The 25,078-nt window shown below is 36.2% G+C and overlaps 9 protein-coding genes and 1 long non-coding RNA gene across 18 annotated transcripts in view; 6 read left to right on the top strand and 4 right to left on the bottom strand.

Annotated features, from left to right (window-relative positions):
* Positions 1-1,341: 1,341 nt before the first annotated feature.
* Positions 1,342-3,024, bottom strand: LOC110844490. The gene is made up of 3 exons (XM_022090706.2): positions 2,806-3,024; positions 2,437-2,737; positions 1,342-2,338 (listed from the first exon to the last, which is right to left on the bottom strand). The coding sequence occupies exons 1-3, from the start codon at positions 2,991-2,993 to the stop codon at positions 2,207-2,209; spliced, it is 621 nt and encodes a 206-aa protein (XP_021946398.1). The 5' UTR covers positions 2,994-3,024; the 3' UTR covers positions 1,342-2,206.
* Positions 2,218-3,243, top strand: LOC110844491. The gene is made up of 3 exons (XR_004833980.1): positions 2,218-2,342; positions 2,419-2,681; positions 2,792-3,243. It is a non-coding gene; the product is annotated as an uncharacterized LOC110844491 (long non-coding RNA).
* Positions 3,244-3,753: 510 nt separating this feature from the next.
* LOC110843375 lies at positions 3,754-5,777 on the top strand. Its single transcript, XM_022089337.2, has 4 exons — positions 3,754-4,904; positions 4,993-5,071; positions 5,169-5,309; positions 5,430-5,777. Exons 1-4 carry the CDS (start codon positions 4,073-4,075, stop codon positions 5,608-5,610), a joined length of 1,233 nt encoding a protein of 410 aa, XP_021945029.1. The 5' UTR covers positions 3,754-4,072; the 3' UTR covers positions 5,611-5,777.
* Positions 5,778-6,383: 606 nt separating this feature from the next.
* LOC110843130 (E3 ubiquitin-protein ligase RFWD3) lies at positions 6,384-10,139 on the bottom strand. Of its 4 annotated transcripts, XM_035847836.1 has the most exons (13): positions 9,870-10,139; positions 9,490-9,616; positions 9,088-9,401; positions 8,816-8,997; positions 8,692-8,726; positions 8,485-8,631; positions 8,299-8,414; positions 8,029-8,226; positions 7,740-7,945; positions 7,600-7,670; positions 7,419-7,523; positions 7,051-7,336; positions 6,384-6,949 (listed from the first exon to the last, which is right to left on the bottom strand). In XM_035847836.1, exons 2-13 carry the CDS (start codon positions 9,606-9,608, stop codon positions 6,692-6,694), a joined length of 2,037 nt encoding a protein of 678 aa, XP_035703729.1. In that variant the 5' UTR covers positions 9,609-9,616; positions 9,870-10,139; the 3' UTR covers positions 6,384-6,691. The 4 variants fall into 4 exon arrangements, with proteins under 4 accessions (XP_035703729.1, XP_021944754.1, XP_021944755.1 ...); XM_022089062.2 differs by having other exon boundaries at positions 8,029-8,414; XM_022089063.2 differs by having other exon boundaries at positions 8,029-8,414; positions 9,916-10,139.
* Positions 10,140-10,419: 280 nt separating this feature from the next.
* LOC110843373 (casein kinase II subunit beta) lies at positions 10,420-11,788 on the top strand. Its single transcript, XM_022089336.2, has 6 exons — positions 10,420-10,547; positions 10,623-10,691; positions 10,781-10,896; positions 10,991-11,058; positions 11,136-11,177; positions 11,257-11,788. Exons 1-6 carry the CDS (start codon positions 10,473-10,475, stop codon positions 11,616-11,618), a joined length of 732 nt encoding a protein of 243 aa, XP_021945028.1. The 5' UTR covers positions 10,420-10,472; the 3' UTR covers positions 11,619-11,788.
* A 281-nt stretch (positions 11,789-12,069) lies between these two features.
* On the top strand, positions 12,070-15,077 carry LOC110844778 (lactase-phlorizin hydrolase). The gene is made up of 12 exons (XM_022091066.2): positions 12,070-12,156; positions 12,237-12,415; positions 12,535-12,552; positions 12,640-12,737; positions 13,003-13,041; positions 13,120-13,404; positions 13,520-13,774; positions 13,840-13,981; positions 14,141-14,356; positions 14,459-14,580; positions 14,652-14,701; positions 14,877-15,077. Exons 2-12 carry the CDS (start codon positions 12,274-12,276, stop codon positions 14,995-14,997), a joined length of 1,488 nt encoding a protein of 495 aa, XP_021946758.1. The 5' UTR covers positions 12,070-12,156; positions 12,237-12,273; the 3' UTR covers positions 14,998-15,077.
* Positions 15,001-16,631, bottom strand: LOC110844779 (SEC14-like protein 5). Of its 2 annotated transcripts, none has more exons than XM_022091068.2 (7): positions 16,311-16,631; positions 16,149-16,224; positions 16,024-16,067; positions 15,849-15,939; positions 15,523-15,729; positions 15,377-15,457; positions 15,001-15,312 (listed from the first exon to the last, which is right to left on the bottom strand). In XM_022091068.2, the coding sequence occupies exons 1-7, from the start codon at positions 16,452-16,454 to the stop codon at positions 15,074-15,076; spliced, it is 882 nt and encodes a 293-aa protein (XP_021946760.1). In that variant the 5' UTR covers positions 16,455-16,631; the 3' UTR covers positions 15,001-15,073. The 2 variants fall into 2 exon arrangements, with proteins under 2 accessions (XP_021946760.1, XP_021946759.1); XM_022091067.2 differs by having other exon boundaries at positions 15,825-15,939; positions 16,311-16,630.
* An 883-nt stretch (positions 16,632-17,514) lies between these two features.
* On the top strand, positions 17,515-19,762 carry LOC110843001 (phytanoyl-CoA dioxygenase, peroxisomal). The gene is made up of 12 exons (XM_022088902.2): positions 17,515-17,863; positions 17,925-18,000; positions 18,071-18,122; positions 18,214-18,364; positions 18,481-18,516; positions 18,598-18,695; positions 18,793-18,808; positions 18,868-19,092; positions 19,151-19,173; positions 19,246-19,282; positions 19,355-19,495; positions 19,561-19,762. Exons 1-12 carry the CDS (start codon positions 17,789-17,791, stop codon positions 19,612-19,614), a joined length of 984 nt encoding a protein of 327 aa, XP_021944594.1. The 5' UTR covers positions 17,515-17,788; the 3' UTR covers positions 19,615-19,762.
* Positions 19,763-19,879: 117 nt separating this feature from the next.
* Positions 19,880-25,078, bottom strand: part of LOC110843098 (putative uncharacterized protein DDB_G0277255) — a 35,152-nt gene continuing 29,953 nt past the window's right edge. For 4 of the 5 annotated variants that reach the window (XM_035848855.1, XM_022089016.2, XM_035848856.1 and 1 more), the window contains 3 exons: positions 21,996-22,202; positions 21,871-21,903; positions 19,880-21,789 (listed from right to left, as the gene is read on the bottom strand). In XM_035848855.1, the coding sequence (XP_035704748.1) occupies positions 21,748-21,789; positions 21,871-21,903; positions 21,996-22,202 (282 nt within the window). In that variant the 3' untranslated portion in view covers positions 19,880-21,747. The remainder of the gene's footprint in view (positions 21,790-21,870; positions 21,904-21,995; positions 22,203-25,078) is intronic. The other variant, XM_035848857.1, reaches the window with a different exon arrangement.
* LOC110843099 lies at positions 22,471-25,063 on the top strand. Its single transcript, XM_022089019.2, has 7 exons — positions 22,471-22,646; positions 22,717-22,989; positions 23,046-23,186; positions 23,252-23,368; positions 23,436-23,889; positions 23,958-24,620; positions 24,686-25,063. Exons 1-5 carry the CDS (start codon positions 22,633-22,635, stop codon positions 23,821-23,823), a joined length of 933 nt encoding a protein of 310 aa, XP_021944711.1. The 5' UTR covers positions 22,471-22,632; the 3' UTR covers positions 23,824-23,889; positions 23,958-24,620; positions 24,686-25,063.

Raw genomic sequence — 25,078 nt, 5'->3', positions numbered from 1 at the left:
AGTCATACATTCATGGAGGACTTAAGGCAGCTTACAATTATATGTATAAGTAAGTTGGGTCATTCAACGACAAAATTATTGGAGGATGTCATGTCGAGGCTGGTGTGGCGGCATAGTGAGAGTGAGGAAGACAAGCCTGATCCCTTAATCCCTGCAGGGAGACTCACATTTATTTATTAGACTCGAACTGCACGAATTCCATCTCCTCTCTCAATCCGGAAGGCGATCATTTTCTTGGTCGTCGTCTCCCTTCCTCTCATTTCTCGGCTCCTTTCCTTCCTCGCCTCTCTCGTCTCATTCCTCTTGTAATGCAACCCACGGCAGCCAAGTTTGCTCCCCAATTCGGAATTTTTTTCGTTACTTTTTTCACATTTTATTTTACTGCTTTGTGAGTGAAATCGAGTTCTCATTTGACAAGAATTTCTTTTTGCATGCAGCGAAACAATGATTGAAGTTCTGTTCATATTTCGTTAATGCGTTACATCACATGGATACTTTTTTATTTAGAGTTCCAATACAAATAGTTGAACTTTAAGGAAATGAGTAATAGCAGAACGTTAACGTGTGCATAATGCAAATGTGTAAATATACAGACCGATTGATTAGTAGCTACTGTGGTGCATGGTTAAAAAGAATGTAAAATTGTATTACTTGCCATTCTCTCCATGTTTTTAAGCACCAATTTTCTCCCCTTTGTCTACTCGAAATCACGATCCACTGCACTGTATAAATGAGAGGGGCTAGTGGAAGACATCTGAGGATGGATGACACATTTTCCCATTTAGTTTTATGAAGGCAGAAGGAAAGAAAGATGACGACAAAACGATGATGATGCAAATTAGCTCACGATGAGGAAAATATACTGAAACCTCAATGAAACCAGATATAAAGTTTGTAATATGTTTTTTACCCAGACATACATTTTAGTCGTCCCCCATCATCTCTCGAAGAGGGAAAGTACGTATAGAAGCTCATCCAGCTCGCCCAGAATTTGCCATATGGTTTGGTAATTAAGGTCGCTGCTTTTCACCACCACGAAACTCTTTTTTATGTTACACTTTCTGGTTTACATATGAGTTCATTTACTACATTTTCAGAGATATTTTGTGACAGGTTTACGACCCAAAAGAGAATGACCCAACCAATTTGTACTAACTTGATGTTGTAAGTTAATGGCTTGTGAACTGTATATGTGCAATGATAATGTCATACTATCTCTGCATATACATACTTACATATGTATGTACATGGCATGTAAATGGGAGGTCTTGATAATTTTCTTGGCTGGTACATACAGAAGTATTGCAACAATTAATTGTTTCACTAACTATAATAATAATGCATATTTTTTAAATCTTTATTGTCTTGCATTGCATGCTTTTGCACAAGCTCTGTGTAAAATAAAATATCACAAGAAAGAATATACACATTAGTTACTCATTGGTTCTCAATTAACATTCGGAGCGACCTATGATATATGTACAATAGCATGTTTGCTAACTTTCTTCGTAAAAATTCCATCGTGAAAAGGTTCCTCAAATATTAGAATGTCCTAGCATATGCACGTGTATAAAAGACATCCATATTAAATATTTAATATAAATTACACTATGCAATTAATAAGACACAATGTGTCTTATTAATTGAGAAAGTAGACATAGCATAGCATGTCATGCTATGTCTATTTACTCACACTACTCATCATATTGCAGCCATTTACATATATGGAATCCTATTCGATGAACACCTCGGAGGAACTATATGCCCCAATACTTGAACGCTATCAAGGTCTGACTGGAAGCATAAAAAACCCTCGTGCCCAAATTTAGAATAAATGCAAAATCTTAATACACAAAGATAAATGAAAACAATATTTTGTGAAAGTTATGAAAATTTAGTATCATATTATACGATTTATATTATTCAATTAGCGAATTTGGACAAAATCTCGGCATTCTCACAACTACCAATTCTTTGCTTGAATTTGTTCTATTATTTGAATAACATGTAGTACGACTATAGAACTGACGTTCATATATCATTTACCCTGTGGCATAATACATATACGCATTTATAAACGAGTTGGAAATTATTCTAGCTTTAATTCAGTTTAACATTTTACGCAGTAATAGTCATTTGTATATAATATTTAGTGCTGCATACTCCTACAGGCCATTCCAGACAGTTTGTAAATATTTTATTAATTTTATGATTCCTGCGGGTTGCAAAATCTCAAAACGGGCATTTGCTTAGAACCAGGCCAGAAGAAAAAGTTTATACCAGCTTGTTCAACATTTGTTTCTAGTTTCGTTGCGTCCAACTCGTACGTTGGGGGACCCTAAGTAAACCCATTTGTATTCAATTAATATTACACCTACTAAATATTCTTATTCATTATTATGTTTGTTTTTGTAATAGTTTTTTTAATGTGGGTACCTCGAAACGAAAAACCAAGTTGTACTTGAGAGCATTAGGATCCAGAGAAATAGGGGATTCGAAGTCAACTGGAATAATTGTTGTATTATTGTTGGTTTGAGTCATGTCAATGGTCACATTTTTGAACACTTGGGCCAGAGTTCGTGTTCGTAGGTCATCTCCGTCGCTTAAGTCAAAAGGCTTCCATTGCATATCTAGTCGAACTGAAATTTTGTATGACAACGATTGCCCTACAATTTTAAGTGGTAAGGGTCCAAAAAATCCACATCCCTTTAGTAAAATTCGCTTGTCTGCATAAAATCTAGAAAATTGCTCAAATAATTTTCTAAGCTTATTAAAATTTTGGGTATTGCAGTTAGCATGACTTACGAGTTGACACAATCTCCCTGAGAGTATCTTGAATGCAGCTGAAGGTTATGAAGCAACTGTGTCACGGGTTCACGGCCAATTTCTCCAGAAGCAGTAATCAATCCTCCTAAATCTATAAGTCTTGAATCCATCGACAATATTTGTCTCCCACGCCAAACTTCAATTACATTAGTTTTTTCGTCGTTCATTGCTCACAATTGACAGTGTTTCAGCCGAAATATTCAAGCCAAAACTGCTGCTAACTCAAAATATGTATGTGTAGTTTCAAACAATAATGATGTTTATATTTTTATTGTATCGTATTAGTCATGAGAATTTTGTCTGCAATAAACCACAAGATGTGACGACGCCTCTAGAACCGCAAATAATACTGATGACGCAACGTACATTTCGCAATATCGTAGAGGAAATGAAATGTCCATCTAAATACACAGTCCAGTTATGGGCCCGTCACTGCGTATATGGGTAATTCGACTTGTTATAGGAACTCTAGATATTAATTAATATGTATTACTTAACATTTCAACTCTATGAAGAATGCCTTTAAAGAGTTAATAAATAATTTTCATACATAATACATCTCCACTATTACATTGTGATGAAAGGGTCACATTCATGAAGTTCTTGGCCATCACATTGTAACAGTGATTTTTTTAAATAACGATGTAAATAATTAATGATACAATTATATACCTACATAAATGTTACAACATTGTTATACACATATGCATACGCATATTTATTTTATATGCACTGCGCATCCTTATTTTCATAATAAAATTTTTTATACGCATTATTTCTCATGACTCATGCCAAAACGACGCTTCGACTCGAGATTATTGTCATGTATCGCAGAATACTGACCTTGCTGACAAATGAATGGAGAATATTCTGATAAAGATAAATTTGCAATGAGAAGTATACCAATATGCTTATCAGCAGAAACCTTGCCTTACAGTAATTGTTTTATTATCAAATACCGCACTTGCGTCGAATCAGATCGATATTAAATATACACACATACGATTGTAATTTGTCAGCCTCAGTGCTATGATATCCTGCAACAGTTAATTTTAACGCTATAAGTGAGTCACGAATATTTTTTAAATCAAACCAACTTCTCACATTACATAATTAAACAATTTAAACGACCAATAATACATCATTAAGTAGCCCTCCTAAATAAGGGACTTTACAAAAATAATAACCAAACAATTGGTTCTCTTACGTAACCATTATACCTCTTTAGAATTGCAATTTAATCAAAATGTCCAAAAAAGTACCGTTTGAGGACAAAGGTGAATGGCCCCCTTGGATGAAAATACAAAATACCCCAGGACCTGGTCACTATGATCCAGTAACCTTTGACACAAGAATTCATACTTCGATAAGTCGGAGGCTTGATTCTGGTCACGAAACATCAGGACCAGGATATGATTATTATCCTGAAAATAACACAAACGGGACCAAATGGCGTCCTCTACCCACAGTTAAGCCATCGTCGAGAAGGGGAAATTTCAATAAGCAAAAGTCCACCAACAGTACGTTGATATTAAAACACGACGACGATGAAACATCAAAAACGGTATCAGATCAGAAGGAGTCATCTGAGGGGACAAGCACTTACCCTAACGACACTTCACTTTCACTTCATTACACAAAATTTTCCGAAAACTTGAACGAAAATCTTAATCGCCAATCGGATGAACATAAAACCAACACTAAGAGGCAAGCACCCAAATTACCTAATTATCACCAATCAGAAAAGGATGTGCACGTAGTAACACCTCCGTGGCCAAGCCCAGAAATGATTAATGCGGATAGCTCCATAAACCTAGAAAGTAGTACAATTGATATTGACCTTGATCAGAATTCAGAGAAATTATCCTTCGACAATAACGAGGTTAATTATGGGGAAAATGATGCTAGAGTAAAATCCAGTCCATCCTTTCCAAATGATCAAGAAATCTCTGGTCTTCAAAACTATGAACCACTCGCTCTGAGACCTTCAATATTTCTAACCGTCCCACCCAACCAGTCACCATTTTCATGGATAACGGATGGCAAATTGTCTATTTTTGGATGCGTTTGTGCAATATGTGAGTACCTTTACTGATTTATGCACTTATACGTTGCACTTAACAGTATTCTTACTCCCGACCATTCTTACATCCATTTTGGTTTCAGGCATCTTCATACTCGGAATTATTCATCTTAGTCTGTGGAGCAAATTAGGTTTATGCATTTTTTCTGGAATTTGGTTAATGTAAGTTTCATGCCATTCATCCACCATTCATAATTTGTATTTAGTGGAACTAATTTATGAAAATTATGGATATGTTTTTTTTTTTTTTACTCATTAGGTGCTGGGGACCATTAATTTTAATTACGGAAGGAATGCTCCTACCTAAGATTAAAATTTTTAATCGTCTAGAAATTTTATACCCAATGACAAGACTAATTAATAACAGACCATATTGGGTCAAAACAATTTTGTATGCATCGTAAGCGATATATAACATATTATTTGTATAGATACCTATATATCTGTGTACGTGGGTCGTGTGACTGCTGGTTGATTCAGAAGGTTTTGAAATTAATACTTAACATTGGTTAATTACTAGGATCGCTGTAATCTCCATTGCTGTGTGTGCCAAATGGACGTCTGGTGTGGGAGGAGGAATATTAATCGTCTTAGCATTTGCATATGGGTTGAAGCAAATTGATCTAAGGTACAGAAATAAACAGCAGGAATTTGAACGCACTGCTATAGGCCATGTTCCGGTGTGGACAATTACCGAATAATTTGCCGACCTATCGAATAAGTTTAACGAGACAGGCAACATATAATTAGAGAATACATGCATGAAAATGCAATCCACCAAAATGCGTTACAAATATTATTAATTTTGTCAATGAAAACTCTTTGTCAAATATGACGACTTAAATAAAAACATAAACTACACTGTACGAATTAGCAAGGATTTAATTAAAATATAACTCGTAAACTATCATACATATTAATTCCTTAATTGGTCCTGCCTTCTTGAATATTTCGTATGTAAGTAAATATCCAATACATTAAAAACTTCGAGGAAAGTTTGTGACAAATACATACAACATACATATTTCGCTACCTGTAAGACCATAGCCTCATCTCTATTTGTATGTAAGAATAAATAAATAGAATGCATAGCTTATGAAAATGCTACCAAATATAACAAACACATATAGAAACAAGGAATTTGAAAAACATCTACAAGCAAATATTAGTCCAATACGGTTTTAAACAACTCGTCTTCTCTAAAGTGGAATTTAGCAAACAATCAGTAGACGACTTTTTGCAAGGTGCCGACAACGGATCACGATTCCTTTTTGTTTTAACGAGGTACCTGAACTCTCTATAACCTACACTGATAACAATGTGATGAGAAATAAACCAGCAGGTATCCCGATTTGCAACAATTGCAACTACGGATTCGAATATTTTTGAACAAAAACATTTTCATGAAAAGTGAGAAGGGTTGGTATGTGCAAAATGGCGTGTGCGAAAAAATGGTCTAGTCTAAATATTAGAATTAATTAATCACATTGTTTCATAGTTTATTAATTGCATAGTGTGTGACATTTTAGATCACATTTTAAAAAAGTAAGCGTATTCGGAGCCACACGGTATTCAATTGAAATTGATTGAACGATATTGTACATGTACATAATATTCCATTTTTTATGTAATAAGCATAATATACATTGCCCATAATAGTTGCATATTCGACCTAATCCATTGTATTGTCCGTAATTAAATTTCGACGAAGTATTAAAAAAGTTTTGTACCAAACTAATAACAGTTTAATAGCAGAACACTAGCTTACATACAAGTAGTTTGTCACTCAAATGTTTGATTACAAATTCTAACGCCCTTTTCAGAAATCAATCCCAAAAAATTACTTGAATTAACACGACAATGTGTGTAATCTAATACATAGTCAGGAGTATGTGGGATAGTAGTAGGATTAACCTCTGATAACGAAACGTCCCAATATTGGACCGTATGTTGTGCACCGTTCGCCAAAACATAAACATATTCTTCTTCAGGACTAAACAGAGATGGTCGGCTAATTTTCTGTCCGTCACGACTACTTCCCTGTTAGTAATAATAAAGATTTGATTTCATAAAGTCATTATAGTGGGACTATTGTACCAACAAATAGTAATCAGAGAAATTGTCAAGGTCAATTAGATTACCTGATATATTTGAATCACATTGGAGGTTACAACATTTCTTTCTAGTGTATCACTATAACACTGATTAAGGTCACAGAGTAAATGTCGACCGTGGTCGATATCATTTCTTGGAGACGGTCTGGTAGACACCAACATATGACGAGAATCATTCTCATAGTCCACATTGAAGAAAGGGCCTTCCAACGGAAGCTGGTGAAATCTCATCTCGGAAATGTTTCCTCCGCGGTATTCGCCGAATTGAACGGAATTCAGTTTTTGAACAAGTAGGCCGTTCAAATTGAAAGCACTACATTGACAAGAAAATTAAACCATACGCGTTTAGATAATTCCATTCGACATTAAAATTATTAGCAAATTGATTAACCTACTTGGCCTGATAGGTCGGGTTAACGTATCTAAGTCTGCAAACAGGGCTTTTATCTTGGCCTTGAGGATAAATGGCGAGGGGGTCACTCATGGATCTCATGTCATAGCTTTGTAGGGTGGGAAAGTGAAGTTGATGTTTTAAATGTAGCTCATTGTTCTAAAATGTATAAAAAAGCTTCTTACGCGACAATTGATCCGTTGCTACATCCCAAGTAAAATATTTCTGAGTGAACTTCATCCCAGGCGCAAGACCACTGGAATGATAAAGTGATAAAGCATTATATACCACTGATAAACTTCAATTTTAAATCCCAAAATTATACCAGGGGGTACTCTGTTTGAAATGTGTGTACTGTAACATTTCCACCACAGTTATGCAGAGTAGCTTTCTTATCCAAAGAGACCGTGAGGAGAACATCATTTTGACATAAGCTAAACTGCATATCTCTAATCTGTTTTTGGTGAATAGGGCTGGACCAGATAGCTCGTAGCTCGAGCATATTGATGAGCTTTATTCCGCAGCTTCCATCTGTCCATTTAAAAAACAATTTTAGAAATCTGCCTAACGAAACAAATAATTTCATTGACATAATATTCGATATTTAACCGTACTTGGAAACAATGAGCTTTTCACATCGTGAGAGACGACCATCATGTTCATCCACTCATTGTATGCACCAACGCGACAATTTCCTTCTTTTATTTCAAAAAATTTTGCAACAGAGTACCGAAGTTGCTTTCTGCAAGTAGCCTGTTGTGGAACGATCTGGGAACCCGGGAGTGAGCTGGATCCTTCTGGATCGTCATAACCTAACGATCCAAATCCTGCATTATTGGCATTGTTATTTTTGAGGCTGGTTGAAGAAGGGCCTGGATTATTACAGGAACACGTTGTAACGGCACTAGAGCTCAAATTCTGCTTCAATTGAACGTTTTGTTTCTCCAAAACTTGAATCTGCTGATGCAAGCTCTGAATTGAAATCTTTTGTTTAGCAGATCTGTAAAAAAACCCCCATAAGCAAACAATGAATCCAACGCAACATACCAATAAGAAAAACTGAGCCATACTCAAGTGTGCATTTGGAAATTGTAATCTGCGCCTTTTCTAATTCTTTTTTCGCCTCTGTTAAATCCGTATTATCAACAGCTTGCAGACTTTTGACATAAAGGACTCGAACTTCCCCCTTCTTAGCTTTGCAATTACATTGTGGACATCTGCAAGTTAGTTAGAATAATAAATAATTGCATACCAATAATTTGTAATATTCACTTTACCTTCCATGGATTTTCAACCATTTCTCGATACAGTTCTAAAAGTAAAACAAAATTAAAATATTATACGTGTATAATATTATTCAATCAAATTATTTTACGCTATTAATTGTAATTAGTTTGTTACTTTTCCAAATATGTGGCCACATTTCAGACATGAAATTCTATGCTCTCCTGAGTTGGTAAATTGGTCATAGCAAATGGTGCAGGTAAAACCATCACTATCTTTATCCTCCTCGGCCTGCTGCGGCTGATTTCCTCCGGGGAATTCAGCACTACTGGTTCCAGGCAATACTTGGAGATTAGGCTCTAAAAATACATTCAATATTAAAATTCAGTTTTGCATTGATAGCTTACAATTTTATACACTGATGAAAATAATTTTCTAGATGTACTTACCCAATTTGGCAACTTTCCTAGGAGGGGGTCCAGCACGAGCTGCGCCATCTTCTCGTTCATCTTCATCCTCCTCATCATCCGTATCCTGGTCATCATCTTCTTCTTGATTGTCACCTTCACCTTCGTTATGCTCATTTTCATGACCAGGTTCAAGAATTAGGACATCATCATCAACATCTGTATCATCATCATAGCCTCCATCCCCATCTTCGTTCTCCATATTTTCTTGTGAGGAATTGGGAAGTGATAATTCGTTCAAAAAATAGTCGTCATCATCGAATAAATATTCGTCATCCCAATTAGAATTATCGGACCTGAAATTATAACCAAATGACAATAAGTAGGAAAACAAATTGTTATCTATATATATAATGAGCCAATGTATTAAAGTGATAAAATTACAGTGACGAGCTACTACCAGATGATACATAAACGGCGGAGGTATCAGAGTCTGTTGAAGCGGAAGGTTCACTGAAATTGTCGCCTTCTGTTAAATCATCGGACCCTTGCGTATCGCTCATCCCCAAGCCTAAATTAACAAATCACAATACTTGAGAAACATTATTATGGTTTAACCAGGAAAGGAAAGGAGCAATTATTCATAGCACCAACCAATTAAATCTTGCAAAATAAAATGTTACATATTATGTAGTAATGCATTAAAAAGCTTAAAGAATAAAGGAATAAATCTTCAACAAGCTACCAGCATAAAACACGAGGATGCAGTGCAATTTTTAACAAACATTAATTGTTATATTTATATCATCAATCATAATAATTACCCTCTCTGTCCGTCCATCGCCAATATTCACGATTATCACGATTTACCTTCACTGCACCAACCACCACGGCTGGTCTATGGGATGAAAAATTTCTTGAATGACGACCAGTTACCCACCCACCTGAAGGGGGACGAAGTGCAGCCGATAACCGTGTCAGCTAAATCTAATTTACTTAAATTTGCGAATGTAGTTGCGATTTCTCAGCCAGCAGGAGAACGATTTTTCGGAGACAATCAAACCCTTCGCACCAACATCTGCTGGATTGCCGCTCGTCTCATTTCCCTCGACGTGACCATCTCCGACTTTCTCCATTGTCCACCATGAGGAGTCCTGTCTGAATGTACCTATTTAAATGTAAATGTGTAAATTTAAATAGATAAATGATGGCGATGAATCTATAGGAACTTGCAATTGCTTTCGAACATCCCCCCGAGGGAAATTATTTTCTAAAATGAATGTATGCATATACAGTAAATTTTAATTCCACTTGATAACTGTCATATGTATTAGAAGCATAACGGAAAACTCTAACCTCAGCTAGGAAAGGACATCATACATTTATAGGACTTGATACTGTGCGTCAGTCAAGAAAGAGCCAGCAAAATGAGTTCCACAGAGGACGAGTCGTCCTGGGTCAAGTGGTTTTGCAGCTTAAAAGGAAATGACTTTTTGATTGAGGTAGTTTATAGGTTTCTTATCCCAGATATGTTTTTATACAGCGATTTTATAGTTGCGGAATATCGATGATTTTAGGTAGATGAGGATTACATTCAAGATCGCTTTAACTTGACGGGGCTTAACGAACAAGTTCCTCATTTCAAGGTAGTAGTAATGCTTTTTGAATTTGTTTTAGCTAGTAAATTACGTCTTTTAAAATTTGTTGGGCATATTTGTCTTTTTCTCATTGCAAGAGGGCTCTCCAGCTGATAACCGATATGGACGATGAGTTGTCGACTAAGGGAAAACGTACAGCTAACGACCTGGCTGACCAGGCCGCTGAACTTTTGTATGAGTTAATCCATTCCAGGTAATTTTAGACTACTGGATAACTTGCAGTGCAGTAAATTAAATGCATGTAATGTAAGAACATATTGATGCATCTTCTAAATATTATGCACTAGGTTCATTCTCAGCCCAAGGGGGATGCAAACGATGGCTATCAAATTCAAAAGGGGTGACTTTGGCCAATGTATGGAATGATGATAATTATATATTTATCTGTGTATCGGATACTATTTTTTATTTATTTTTGATTTTTAATTTTAGGTCAAAGATTTTTATGTGAAAATCAAAATTGCCTTCCTGTTGGTAAATTTTAGAGATAAATATGCGTAGTAAGTATGTAAAGGATGAGCAAAGACTTTACATATTTCAATTTTATTTTCAGGAATTTCAGACGTCCCTGGCGAAGGGACTGTGAAGCTGTTCTGCCCTCGATGTCGGGACATTTACATTCCAAAGATGACTCGCCACCAGCAACTTGATGGTGCGTACTTCGGTACTGGATTCCCTTCAATGCTTCTCCTCAGCATGCCAGAACTGAGGCCGGTGGTTCCTTCCCGGAAGTACGAACCAAGATTGTATGGGTTCAAGATCCACCCCCTGGGGATGAAAGCACCCAGAGCGGGGGTCAAACAGGTAGCTGCGCGAAAACAAGATTCCGTCTGCTCGTCCCACGGAGGTTCCACAAATACAATGTCCAATGTGTCAAAAATAATAATGAACAGCAAGGCCAACGTCAAGCGTTGAGAACCTATTCATAAGTACTTGTAATCGAAATTGTAAACATAAATAGATTTGGATTTGGGATAATTATAAATCAGGATTTTCGTACAAGTACGTATTTTAATACGTATGTATGTACATGCTCATTTGTATGCAGTTAACCAGAGCTCATATCAGTCTCATAATGATCAACAATAAGCAATAAATATATCAATTTGGTAAACTAAATATATACTTAAACACATGCATTTCTATTTTGTTAAACACATTTCAGAGGTTTCGTGTGCTTTCTTGTCACATTTTATAAATCATAATTCATATCATGCTGCATCACATATCTGCATTATTTCATTACTGTCCTACATTGTACACCTTCTGATTATTAATCATAATGTTATCATTTCCATTCATGAACAATAGTAATTTGATACTGCAGATTGCAAGTAAAATTATAAAAACAACTGATAAATGGTGGCCCACGCCTAATATGTATCAGTAGGCTTCCACTGACTGCATGATTTCGTTGGAATGAGGATGAAAATATCCATAATAAAAATTTATGGTGATTAATTTTTCAAGTAGCTCACTTAACCATTGTTATTTTTTATCAGCTAAACTATATAACTTTGTGATCACTCATAGCTCCAACCTTCAGTTTTTCTGAGACGTCGACATCAAGATGGCTGGACTTCGATTCTTCGCTTTAATTTTGCTAATTGTCGGAGTCAGCTATACGGCTGGCCAAGAGGATGATTTTCTTTATGGACAATTTCCAGACGGATTTTTATGGGGGCTTGCAACTTCCAGTTACCAAATAGAAGGAAATTATACAATTCTACTTCAACAACTTATTTTTAATACAAACCACTGTTTTCATGAATGCAGAGTTTGAATAAAGTAATAAAGTTGTGAATTAGAATTGTATAATTTCCGATCACAGGTGGGTGGGACGCTGACGGTAAGAACCCTCAAATATATGTGGATAGATATTCGCCACATAAGTACATACCTGATCATGCAATATTGTTTGTATGCAAAAATATAGGAAAGGGAGAAAGTGGGTGGGATTTCTGGAGTCATGAAAATAATGGATCAAATATTGCTGATGGGAAAAATGGTGATATCGCCTGTGATAGCTACAATGTAAGAATTATACAATTCGACAACGACATCCAACAACTATTTTTAAAGTAAACTTTCGGTATATGAATAAGTAACACTGGTCGAAAAATGTTGTTGAGGCACAATTGTTTGGGCGTCAAGTTGTCCCAGTGGGAGTAACATTTACATCAGCCTTCGATGAGGGTCATACGGGGAAATTTATTGTCACTTATTCATATACCGAAAGTTTACTTTAAAAATAGTTGTTGGATGTCATTGTCGAATCGTATAATTCTTACTCTTCCAGAACTACATGGCCGATGTGTATTTGCTGAAAAACATGGGGGTAAAAAATTTGAACGTTTATAATTTATAAAGCGTCAACAAAGATAATAATTGACTAACTCTCTGTCAACTTGATTAGGCTGACTTCTATCGATTCAGTTTGTCCTGGGCTCGTATAATTCCAACTGGAAAACTATCTGATGGCATAAATCCAGCAGGAATTCAGTACTATAACTATTTAATCGATGGTCTTATTGCCAATGAGATTACACCCTTCATTACATTATATCACTGGGACCTTCCTATGGGGCTACTGAACGAAGGAGGATGGCTGAATGAAACTATCGTCGAACACTTTGCAGATTTTTCGCGAGTCGTTTTTGATGCATTTGGTGATAGGGTCAAATTTTGGCTTACATTTAACGTTAGTCTATTCATTATTATGTACATGTATGTACTTGTATTCACTTATTGCTGGGCATTCAAAAAGATGCACACAAATTATATAAGCCATTAATTTAGATAAGCTCTGTCTGCAGGAACCACACGTGTTTTGTTTGGCTGATTGGAACTATGGAATTCACGACCCATTCCTTGAGCCACCAGAGAAACCGTATATTTGCGCCCATAATGTGATCAAGTCACACGCAAGAGCGTTCCGAATTTATGACGAGGAATTTCGGCCCTCTCAAAATGGCCAAATGGGAATCACACTTAATTGTGACTGGTCAGAACCTAAAAATCAATCGGATCCCGAACACATGCTAGCAATGGATAGATCCGTGAATTTTAGGGTAAAATTTATTTTAAAATGTTTAATCACTCATACGCGTGAAACTAATTTTTCATTTATGTCTAGTACGGATGGTGGGCTAATCCATTACTCAGAGGAGAATATCCTGCAATAATGCGAGAACTTGTCGATGCAAAGAGCGAAGCGGAAGGGCGAAATTCGTCTCGTTTGCCAACATTTGATTCTACATGGACCGAAATTATTACGGGTAAATGTCGCTTTACTGTACAAACTAAATATCTACAACCTATATGTATATGAAAGCCCCTCCTGCAAAACGCTATAATTAATTCTGCCAACAACAACCATGATTATTTAATTCATTAGTACAATGTAAGGTAATACTTAATTACTCAAATTTTGGCAGGTACACTGGATTTCTTAGGTCTAAATCATTATTCTACCCATTATGTCCTACCGAGCGACGGGCTAAATGGCTGGATGGACGGTGATGCCAATATTAGGTCAGAGAGAGACCCGGCGTGGAATAGTTCAGGCATCGGCTGGAGCGTCGTCCCATGGGGGCTTCGTAATATCACGACTTGGGTTGCTCGTGAATACCAGATGCCAATCTACATTACTGGTGAAATTAACTTATTTATTTACAGATCTACCACTTTTGCATCAAATATGCCTCCCTCCTTAAAATGTTTTAATGCTAATTTATTTTTTTAAATGATCATAGAAAATGGCTACGGTGCTCAAGAGTCCGATATGATCAATGACGAGGAGCGTGTCAACTACTACCGAGCTTATATAAACGAAGTTTTAAAGTCAATTGTTTATGATGGTGCTGACGTCAGAGCGGTAAGAATTATATTGATTAAATGAACTTAAAAGTGACGGAATATACTAATTAATAATTAAATGACTTAAAGTACACTGCCTGGAGTTTGATGGATAACTACGAATGGACTCTTGGCTACACGTATGACATTGAGAATAAATATTAAAAGGGTAGATTTTATACGTGAACGGTCGAAATATGTAGTTACATTTTTAACTACTTATGTAAACTGCTCAAATCACGTATTCAAAAGCTATCTTTAGTCAGTAGCATAACTGTTCTTAATACCTTAAAGTAACCAATTATGCATTTTTAGTGCCAGGTTTGGAGTTCACTATGTCGATTTTAACCACCCAGCGCGTCCGCGAGCACCAAAGCAGTCGGCTATTGAACTATCCCAAATATTTGCAGACAATGGATTCCCTCTTCCAAAATGAAAGTAGTTTTAAAATAATATTTAATTTGTGACCAAATGTAAAGCAAATCAATTTAATAAATCATATTGCTGAAAAACTAAGGTGTGGTCGGGCATTGGTAGTAGTGGTTGTTATCTGCAATTGTATTGAAATCCAATCCATCTTGACCTTCTCCCCCTAATGCTCGACTCATCTTGTTGGCGTCAATTCTGTGTTTCTCCCACAACGCCTTATGCCATTCGTTTTGGTTGGTTCCGTAAATGAAGACAAACTCTTGAGATTTTTTTGGCATCAAGGGTTTCACAAAGTCCCAAATCGGAAGTGCAAGTTGTGGTGCTGTGCAATTATCAATTTTATAATATGGATTTTATAAAGGGAAATAGGAAGAGAGAAAACTTACTGTTCAGAACAATCAAGAAATTGACGGTAAGTGGGAAATGTCGATGTAATGTAGACACCAAGTGACCCAAAATTGGAGCACCTCATTCATGAAATATTTTGATTAATTCTTGATCCTTTTATTTATTCTGGTCATGTGTAACTTACATCCTGGGCAAAAGTGTTGTCGAACGTTGAACCTGGAGACTTCTAGAATTAGATTGGCTCTTGTGGAATTGGACCCTCCGCCCTGCATATTTCTCAAGATTTTGTTAGATTCTTCATACAATTTGTCCACATATCGCATTACGCGACGACCCTTCCCAGCGATTACGAGCTTCCTCAAATCCCAATCACCAACATAGGCAACGGCAGCTAAAAGTTAAAAACACCCGTTAATTTTGGCAAATTTATTCTTCTTCTATTTTCACATTATTCAGATTTGTGAGATTATCTCGAGCGAGGCTTACTAGGCCTGCCTTCATAATCGCAACCTTCAATGACAAATTTGTACTCGTCATTCAGATCTGACCAATCCTCCTCCAGAATTTTGTCCATCCGATTTTCTTTTCTCCATGCGATGTTCTTGGAATTATCAGCAAAAGATATTTTCAATCAATTTTCAATCAATTATAATTAAGCGATACAATTTTTTTTGCTATTTATTACATCAAGAAGCATTCGGGTTGCACTGGGTATGTCAAAATCATTAACTGAAATAAATCTAAAATTATCGACCTAATATTTTTTTTCAAATATGAACATGAATTATTTTTATTAGACAGTAAAATAACCTTTCAACCATTTCACCAAATAAATATCTTCTTTCATGTAATCTTGCGGTAACTGAGGACCCATCAACTGTTTAAACTTGAGTAACGTATACAATGCCATTTTGGTTTAGTTTTAGCATTAAAAAACGATACAAAATACAATGACAAATGAATTAAATTTACCTTGTCCAATCTTTCTTTCTGAGTTGAGGTTAGTATCAGGTCTATTTCGTCTTCGTTGTATTCTGCCTTAATTATCGCACTCTGAATTAGCAACATGCATAGCATGTAATCAAGAAATGAAAAACTAGAAAATTTGAAAGTCATTTTAACGTATTTATTTTAAAATTTTCAAAAAACAAGGTACATGCTACTAGAAAGATCTTATACTGTGAGCAGAAAATTACACAATTGTTGTTCCAGTAGTAGATAATTCTACTTGCAATAAAATGTAAATACATAGCTACATAGCTGCATAAAATAATACATCGTTGGTTGTCCATGTTTTGTTCGCTAGTTTTACATGCCTACTGATACGTACATATATGTGCATACACCTATATATTCGTATCACCTTCTCTTTCATTGTCTATTTTTTAATTATTGTAGACATCGCCTTACTTTGATCACAAAAAAATTCCAAAGGTATGCATTCACACAGAAAACATGAGACGAGTTATTCGTTATTTTACTACTGCCAAAGTTTAGCATTTGGTAAATAGGATTACAAGTTTACATAACAATGCATGCATTATCCAGCTTTTTCAAGCTTTTGTCAAGGTAAGATTACAGATTGTGAAACATTCCGAACAGACAGAGAATGCATATGTGCATATGTACGTACTTACAAGAAATCATGGGAATGCTTGCAGAAATACTTAAGAAGCATTATAATTTTAAGAAGTATTTATCCAGCAAAACATTTTAACAAAAGGTTGATTTTACATAAAATCTATGCGCACTATATTTCCCGATGGACATATCACTTAACAATGTGCATTAATTCTACTGATATTTCTTTGATGTAAGCAATTTTATATGCAAATGGCTTGTTTCCTAATGAAGATCTTGCTTATTTTCGCTATATGCCAAATTTTTTTGAGAATCTGGACATATGTAGGTCAATATTATACAAAAAAATAGTGTTGTAAATTCTGCATCATCCATGTTAATCACAGGGAAAATAATTGTAATACTTAATGTATATTATCAGATGCATAAAAAATTACGTATGCAGTTACTAAATACATACATTTAAATATGTATTACGACTTTGGAGAGTTTGACTTTAATAAACAAGTATGACTTGTTATACCCTTATCATCATCACCTCGCATGAAATTGCTACGCACAAGTATGTTATCATAGTGTGAATGGTCTTACCAGTCAGCAGTTACGAAATTACTTGGTCATTCTACAATTCAATAACAGTACAGTGTCAAATATTAAATATTATGTGCTCAGGTTAGCAGAGTCCAAAGACCGTCAATTCATCATAAGATGTAAATAAATACGTACATACATACAGGCAATTATGGCATATTATGTGAACTGATCATTATTTTTTAAATCAATCACACTCTTTGACTTCGTTGAGAGTTAAAGAATTGATAGAATTGTGAGTTATCCTTGTTCTTCATAAAAAAATAAGTATATTTCAAATGTCGACAGTGGCAGAAAGGTTAAAAGTCTTACAGGGACACTTAAAACATGGGCAACAAGCTTCGTATTTTGACGTGAGTATTTTAACTAATGTCTCGTTTGCACGCTTTTTAATATTGCAAATTCATTCACCAGTCCCCAAAAAGGTTTCGATTTACGCTCGACAATCCCAGATTGACCGAAGAGCAGAGAATTTTTTACGAACACAATGGTGAGTAATGTAATGTAATGTATTGTAACAGAACAGATTTATTGGACAGGATAAATTTTTGTTGTTGTAGGATACATTGTTTTCAAGAACTTGGTTCCTCATCATCTATTGGACGGATGGAGGTAATATACATACATAAAATTGAGCGTTATGAAATATTAAAAGAAATTTCTATGCTCATCAAAATGACTTTTTTGATGCCTTAAATTTCAGTCAACATTTCCGGGACATTTGCGATGGTAAAGTGGGTCGTGGTCAAATGATGATGATGAAAGATATTAGTTTACTGAAAAGTTTAAAGGCAAAGGATGCGGATTCCGTTAAGGGAGAGAGATTATATAATAAAATCCAGGACGTTATGTGGGTTAGTACGTAATATGCATTCCTTGGAGCATTTGACCTTTACCTAGGATTAGTTACTAGTTAGTACACCGTCCATTGGTATGTGCATAAATATTTCTTGGTATTACTTTACCGTAGGACGAAGAGTTCTTTAAATACATCGCATTGCCTGAGGTCTGTAGATTTATTTAGAATTTTGATCAATTATTCACTTGGTCACAAAAGGTAAGGGGTGTATTTTATCACATTTTGAAGATTGTTGACATTGTTAAATGTTTCACGGGGCCCAATATAATGGCGATCCACACAATGGTCATTAACAAACCCCCAGATACTGGGTCCGATACATCCAGGTAATACATAGAACTACGCCGCCTTCTCCGGTGCATACTTTCATACTTGTTGCCGCAAGAAGGTCATTTACATTTTTCACACTTTTTGAACTTCCAGACATCCCCTCCACCAAGTACGTCTTCACGCTGATTTTTGGCTTATTTTATTTTTATTAAAAAAAATGGAAATTAGGATCTGCACTACTTTCCAATTCGACCGGCCGACCACATCGTGTGTTCTTGGACCGCAATGGAGCAGGTGACTCGAGAGAATGGATGTCTGGTAGTTCTGCCAGGATCGCATCGAGGGAGTCTCTACCCTCACGAGTATCCGCAGTGGGAGGGCGGCGTCAACTTCGCTTATCACGGCGTCGTAGGTTTTGATGGTCATGGCCGAGTTCACCTCACGATGGACAAGGTGACTTTTAAATATGCAATAAATAAAAACACAATGACAAAGATGAACTTTTTTTAAGGGAGACACCGTCTTCTTCCATCCGTAAGTTTTATTTAAGATTAAGAATTTTTTAAATTTTAGTTTTAGTTATTTACTTATTTTAATGATAAAAAGAATTCTCATTCATGGATCGGGGGCCAACCGCACAGAGGTTATTTAGTTATTTAATGTCCTCTTGTAAACACAATTTTGGTTCAGAAACCTCTTGGTTAATTCATTTCAGGGATTCCGTAAAGCTATATCATGTCACTATGCAGCATCCGAATGTAATTACATTGACGTAAAAGGAACTACTCAAGACAATATTGCAACCGAAGTTGAAGCATATGCAATGAAAAAGAATAAGACTTCGGTAGATTATAAGGTATTCTTGAAATAGTATTATTTTTAAACTGGTTTAAACTTACTACTTATGTGTTGCGAATGTAGGAAATTTTTCACATCAGAGCTCGATTGGTTAATGGAAAAGAAGTTAACATTTAATTGAATTTTTCATATTTTCGTAATCCGTCATTTTCAGTTTCCATTACTTGTTATTCTTTGAAGTAGTTGAGAAAAAATGTATAAAAGAAAATGTTATGTGGCTTCATTTTCAATAAACAAAACAAGTTACCACGAATTGGCACCATGAGTGAAGTGAATTAGTTCTATGTACGGCATCTTCTCCCTACCGATGCAATTTATTGAGAAATGTCAATCCAACAAGTCCCGATGTATATGCATAGTACATGAAATAAGAAAAACTGCATATTTGCATATTTATATTTATTTATGTATCAAATTGAACTCGATAAGAGATGTGTTGAGTCAACAATAATAATGATAATTAGCTTAATATCAATTTCACTAGATTTAACAAATACTGCCGTCTATTTGGTTTCTAAAATTGGTAATGCTATATTGCATTGAGAACCATCGTCATCTGTCTCTCTACACTTCTGCATACTCCTCAATACTTTATTGTTTGTATGAAAAATTTCATTCGAAATATTATTATTGGTAAAACTTGAACAGGCTAAAAATGACTTAAAACCATATGAAATGCTTTACTAATATTACATATTTTTATACCGCTAATACCAGTGCAATACTTAAAATTTGTGGTTATTCTTTCAGAAATAAATACTAACAGATAAATAAATAAGGGTTAAATAGTTTAAACTAAACCTGTGAATTGGTAACTTTTTTAACAGACTTTAGCAATGTACAATTTGTGTTGTGACTGGTGCAAAACTTATAAATGCAATCAATCACCAGTAGAATAAAATAAATATGTAAATAGCTTCTCCTCATGTCAAGCCGGATAAAACGAAATCACCGTCACCGTTAAATCACTTTTGAGTGATTAAGTTAAGACTAATACATATGTAATAATACCTGCGGCATAAATACAGTATTGCTTCATGTATATACAGATAAAATAATTGCAAATTATGAATATGGTACGATATCAAGTTTGCTTGTTAAAAATACCGAATCACTCAATTTACAATAAATTTGCTAGCATATTATTTTGACTTATTGACTAGTTCGTGTAAGGTGCAGACTAGTTGATAACAATTTTTGAAATGGTGATGAAAAATCGGTGAGCTTTTCAATTTACATGAAGCAAAAATAAATACAAGAAAACTTAGATAAAACAAACTTTTAGCATTATTTGCATTTTGGTTGCATTGCGTATGTTTTGTAGGTTACTCTATCTCCTTTTGTATACTTATTATGTATGTACATTTGTCCTCTTTTAATGTTAACGCTTATACTAAAAATGCACATTTCTACATTTAAACGGAAAGAACCTAGTTATTTATTTGTATTTTGTTGGTAACAATCAATCAGCGGAGGAGTGGGTGTTAAAGGCACTAAAATCTATTAAGACATTAACAGAATACGAATAAGTTAATTTGTCGTTTCATTAAAAAACTTTTCGAAATTCTCATTTGAACTTGGTCTCCTACAATATTGTATGCATGTATTTACAAACAAACAAATGTCTAACACATGTCTTGGATAAATTAAAATTGCATTGCACTGCATTACCCAAAGGACTATTAAATAAAATCTCTAAATTCTTATGACCCTGGCAGTTAAGCAACTATTTAATGATCCATTTTAAGATACGTACGTAATATGTATAGTTAGTTAGCGCCAAGGTGGAGACATGTAACATTGACCACCGGCCGTATTATTAAAATTACTGCTTGAATTACCAGTGCTACTCTTTCTATCATTGCTCGTCCTAATTATTGGCTGACTATTGATGCTCATGATACTTGGAGATCCAATACCAACCATCCTACTACCACCAAGCGGAGGAGGTGGATGAATAGGAGGACAAAGGTCAAATTTCATGAACGGGAATAAGGGTCTGATACGTGGACCAAAGTGGATAGAACCACCCCCTGGATGACTGTGACATCCTGTGGGGGTTAAAAACGAAGGGGGGAGTGAGGGCGGAGGGAAGCCTAGTGGACTTCCCAGGCGAGGATGCGGATGATGCAGCAAGAGGGGATAAGGGAATGACGATAAAGGTGTCCCTGAAGGCGGAGGGCTTGGAGTCTGATCGCTGGAGATGTTGACCCCTGACTGATGTTGTGGTGGGGTCAAGGTCTTTGTCAATCATTCAAGCTGTTCAAGGAAATTCGGAGACTTGAAGTATTCCTGTAAAGTTGAAACATGTGTATAGACAAAATGTATGCATAGAACAACGAAGTAATTGTACGAAAAGGTCAAAAAACGTACCGGCACGGGGTCGTCCATTCGAGCAATAATCTGCTTAGTGATATGGAAGAAAGGACAAAACCATAGATTAGTACTGAGGACTTGACTTAGGACTTTAAATGGTAAGTTGATTTTAAAAGTATTACTTTGTAAATGGCCTTTTTCCAGGATTGCTCTTGGTCCTTGCCTTGCTGGATGGCTTTGAAGAATTCGCGAAGGGTTTGCTCAACGACGTATCGAAAGTTGCTTGGGACCTCGATATGGTTATTGCGATTGTAGTGAAGGTTGAGGACGCGGTACAGCTCGTTGTCAACCGTGACATGGAGTTCCTCAGCGTTCTTTATGCCTTCGCTCTTTTATAAAGAAAAGATTGCTTATGTTAGTAAAATATTGTTGTGCAAATAAATCGACAGGACAAGGCGGGTACATAAGCCCGAGATATGTTCAAATTCTCAACCACCCGCAGTTTAATTTATGATATTTATCATACCAGGGTACTTTGAGCACCATAGTTATCTATAGTTATAATAACTATGACATTCAAAGTACCCCACGGTTGCTTGACAACTTTACTTGAGTGTCAAGCAACATTGAAAGTACCCTGTTATCATACGTTCCAGATGAGTTGCTCGGGAAATACTGCCCGCCACTTACTGACCAGTGCAACTTTAGTCATTTTTGTGTCAATTGTTAAAATTGAATTTAATTGTTTTTAGTGTTTGTTTACTAGTCGTAGTTTTACTTAGTGCTAGGTCAGATAAGGTTGTAGACAGAGTATCGAAAATGGGGAGTAAGGAGTAAGTGTTTAATAATTATTATGATGGATTATTTAGTTAAGGAGGATTTATTTTGAAATGTGAATTACAGGGGAACTACTGTTTTTAGGTGCAAGTGGTCACCTTGTGATGCAACCTTTCCTCTCAGAATCGGTTTGAGACGCCACCAGAGGAAATGTCTCCACCGTCCTCCTTTATTTCACCCTCCATCCGCCACATACACACCCACTGCTGCGAGAGAGAGACAGACGACACGACTCTTGTCAACCACGCTCACACCGACCGCTACAGAGGATGATGATGATGTTGGAGTTATTTTTGAAACTCCGCCACCTACTCCTCCCATCCCAACAGTAACTCGAGAGTAAGTACTAAAGTTTAATATAATATGCTTATAAAAATGAACCATGTCGATTGTAGTCTGGGACGAAAGTCAAGGACACCCACAGCAATCAGGAAGACCACTAAATCTCTCAGGTTTTCATGCAAGTATTGTAAGAAGGGGTTTGCCAATAATTACCATTGCAAACGTCATGAAGATGAGAGTTGTCCAAACAACTCGTAAGTAATCAATACAAATACTTTTGTAACAAATATGTGCATCACAATCTTTTCATTTTATATAGAGACCGTGAACTCCCCTCAAGTACTTGCCCTATTTGTCATTTAGTTGTTAGAGGGAATAACTCTCACTTGAAATTCCACATCTTACTCAACCACACCATTATTGATATCAATACATTGTGAGTTATTTACACAATAAACAATTACTATTTGGATAAAAGTGTAAAATTAGGATGATGATTTCAGGTCTGAATCTCAAATGAAACAGCTTCACCCATTCCATACAAACGAACTCAATCAGTTGAGAACTGTTGACCCTGTCCTGCCCCACCATGCTAATTTCCGTGATTTGTGCAAGAAGTGGGTTAAAAGGTTGGATTTATACTGCACCGCAGAAGTGGGACGTGTCACGGACCCTTGTAGCGTGTATCTAGTCGCCACCATCCGTGGGAGGTTTACCTCAGTTGCTGAAGCATTTGACTATGTCATGAAGGGTGGTGACAACGTTTCGTTTTATATCGGATGTAATGGAAAAGGAATTGGTGTGGCCCCTCATCACTTCTTGGATGCAGTGAACTCTTGTTTGTGGAAGGCAGGACGAAGAGGGGAGACTGTAGTGTTATTGAAATTGTGAGAGTTCAAGGGAACAGCTCATAAGGATAATCTCCAATCAGCACATGAGTTGGAATCAAAATTAATTGTATGTTCCAAACGAATACTTTTATGCATGTATAATAATGATCAAGTTTTTTGTTCCTCATTTAATAGGAATACGCTCTATCTAGTCAAGATTATATTGCCAAAGACGGGTCAAGGATGAGGTGGCTAAATATGAAAAGGGAAGCAGCTACGTTCCTTACTCTTCCTATTGCAGACCAAGAGAAAGCCATCACGGATGGAGTGACAGGGGTTCCCTTTCTCTGCCGAGCTGCCAAATGTGGACCAGACTGTGTCGCCTTCCTCCACCTCACCAACAAAGAATGCAAAATATTACCATTTCCAATCCCCACTCAGTCAAACTTCCAGCGACCGCCCCAATTACTTCCACCAAAGAAACTACTGACTGACCCCTACAAAATTGAAAAAGAATTAGCTGACCGAATCAAGAAAATCCAAGCAAGCGTAGATAACACTGCAAACGTAAAAGCATGTGTTTACATTGCAATATTGCCCCTGACTGAACAATATGGTCAAATGTCACCCACTGAGTACTGTCGACATTGGGACGCCACACCTGAGGTGAGTGAGACTACCGCGTGCTATGTCGGGAAAAATCGTGACGGTACCGGTATGCACAAGGGACATAAAAAAACCCCGTCCCTAACTAGACCTGGGAGAGCAATTTTGGATGGATCGAGGAAATGCATCCAAGTCGGTGTCATACCTCGTGAGAATGTGGATGAGTCTGAAAAGTTGGAGGCTCTGTTGCTAGTAATAATTTCCTGCTTATCAAGATTCAATATTATTTCATTATTTAATAATTGACTATTTTTCAGGTTCATCTCTTTTTGCAAGCTCGGGTGAGACGACAAGGGAGGAAGGTGAACCCTTTCAACAAACAAATATCCCCCGCTGCGTGGTTGCGTTGTTCAAAGGAGGAGAAAGAAGAGGTTGTTGAATTGGGACTGGCAGGGGTCTCACCCATTACTTTTGGAACAGAGAAACCTCACATGAAATTGAAAGGGATTAAATATCCCATTGTTATTAACATGGCTGATGTAAAGGAATTGGTTTTGCCGACACAGGAGGAGGAGGAGACAAATTAAAAGATTCAGTATTTATGAACTATATTACAGCTATTCATACAAATATGTACTTGTTATTCGTTACGGCGTTTTTTAATTTGAATAAAATAGAAGCACTTAGTATTTATAGATTATGGTTATAAT

This window comes from Folsomia candida, unplaced genomic scaffold, assembly GCF_002217175.1.
Source record: "Folsomia candida strain VU population unplaced genomic scaffold, ASM221717v1 Fcan01_Sc002, whole genome shotgun sequence".
Lineage (NCBI taxonomy): Eukaryota > Metazoa > Arthropoda > Collembola > Entomobryomorpha > Isotomidae > Folsomia > Folsomia candida.
Note: the sequence above shows the minus strand (reverse complement) of the source record. Positions and strands in the feature narration are given on the sequence as shown.

Excerpts from the sequence above, each read along its gene's own strand:
- LOC110844490 (XM_022090706.2), bottom strand. The coding sequence starts at position 2,993 with ATGAACGACGAAAAAACTAATGTAATTGAAGTTTGGCGTGGGAGACAA. Across the intron at positions 2,738-2,805 it reads CAGGGAGATTGTGTCAACTC|ATTTTATGCAGACAAGCGAA; the intron begins GTAAGTCATGCT and ends GCAATTTTCTAG. Across the intron at positions 2,339-2,436 it reads ACTTGGTTTTTCGTTTCGAG|GGTCCCCCAACGTACGAGTT; the intron begins GTACCCACATTA and ends GGGTTTACTTAG.
- LOC110843375 (XM_022089337.2), top strand. The coding sequence starts at position 4,073 with ATGTCCAAAAAAGTACCGTTTGAGGACAAAGGTGAATGGCCCCCTTGG. Across the intron at positions 5,072-5,168 it reads TTTTCTGGAATTTGGTTAAT|GTGCTGGGGACCATTAATTT; the intron begins GTAAGTTTCATG and ends TTTACTCATTAG. Across the intron at positions 5,310-5,429 it reads AAAACAATTTTGTATGCATC|GATCGCTGTAATCTCCATTG; the intron begins GTAAGCGATATA and ends GTTAATTACTAG.
- LOC110843130 (XM_022089062.2), bottom strand. The coding sequence starts at position 9,608 with ATGAGCGATACGCAAGGGTCCGATGATTTAACAGAAGGCGACAATTTC. Across the intron at positions 9,402-9,489 it reads TCTGGTAGTAGCTCGTCACT|GTCCGATAATTCTAATTGGG; the intron begins GTAATTTTATCA and ends TTATAATTTCAG. Across the intron at positions 8,415-8,484 it reads ATTTCCAAATGCACACTTGA|ATCTGCTAAACAAAAGATTT; the intron begins GTATGGCTCAGT and ends GTTTTTTTACAG.
- LOC110843373 (XM_022089336.2), top strand. The coding sequence starts at position 10,473 with ATGAGTTCCACAGAGGACGAGTCGTCCTGGGTCAAGTGGTTTTGCAGC. Across the intron at positions 10,692-10,780 it reads AACAAGTTCCTCATTTCAAG|AGGGCTCTCCAGCTGATAAC; the intron begins GTAGTAGTAATG and ends TCTCATTGCAAG. Across the intron at positions 11,059-11,135 it reads AAGGGGTGACTTTGGCCAAT|GTCAAAGATTTTTATGTGAA; the intron begins GTATGGAATGAT and ends TTTTAATTTTAG.
- LOC110844778 (XM_022091066.2), top strand. The coding sequence starts at position 12,274 with ATGGCTGGACTTCGATTCTTCGCTTTAATTTTGCTAATTGTCGGAGTC. Across the intron at positions 12,738-13,002 it reads TCGCCTGTGATAGCTACAAT|AACTACATGGCCGATGTGTA; the intron begins GTAAGAATTATA and ends TTACTCTTCCAG. Across the intron at positions 14,581-14,651 it reads ATGGTGCTGACGTCAGAGCG|TACACTGCCTGGAGTTTGAT; the intron begins GTAAGAATTATA and ends AATGACTTAAAG.
- LOC110844779 (XM_022091067.2), bottom strand. The coding sequence starts at position 16,454 with ATGACTTTCAAATTTTCTAGTTTTTCATTTCTTGATTACATGCTATGC. Across the intron at positions 16,225-16,310 it reads AGAAAGAAAGATTGGACAAG|TTTAAACAGTTGATGGGTCC; the intron begins GTAAATTTAATT and ends ACGTTACTCAAG. Across the intron at positions 15,313-15,376 it reads TTTCTTGATTGTTCTGAACA|CACCACAACTTGCACTTCCG; the intron begins GTAAGTTTTCTC and ends ATAATTGCACAG.
- LOC110843001 (XM_022088902.2), top strand. The coding sequence starts at position 17,789 with ATGTCGACAGTGGCAGAAAGGTTAAAAGTCTTACAGGGACACTTAAAA. Across the intron at positions 18,001-18,070 it reads AATTTTTTACGAACACAATG|GATACATTGTTTTCAAGAAC; the intron begins GTGAGTAATGTA and ends TTGTTGTTGTAG. Across the intron at positions 19,093-19,150 it reads TTCACCTCACGATGGACAAG|GGAGACACCGTCTTCTTCCA; the intron begins GTGACTTTTAAA and ends ACTTTTTTTAAG.
- LOC110843099 (XM_022089019.2), top strand. Across the intron at positions 22,990-23,045 it reads ATCCCAACAGTAACTCGAGA|TCTGGGACGAAAGTCAAGGA; the intron begins GTAAGTACTAAA and ends TGTCGATTGTAG. Across the intron at positions 23,187-23,251 it reads GAGAGTTGTCCAAACAACTC|AGACCGTGAACTCCCCTCAA; the intron begins GTAAGTAATCAA and ends CATTTTATATAG.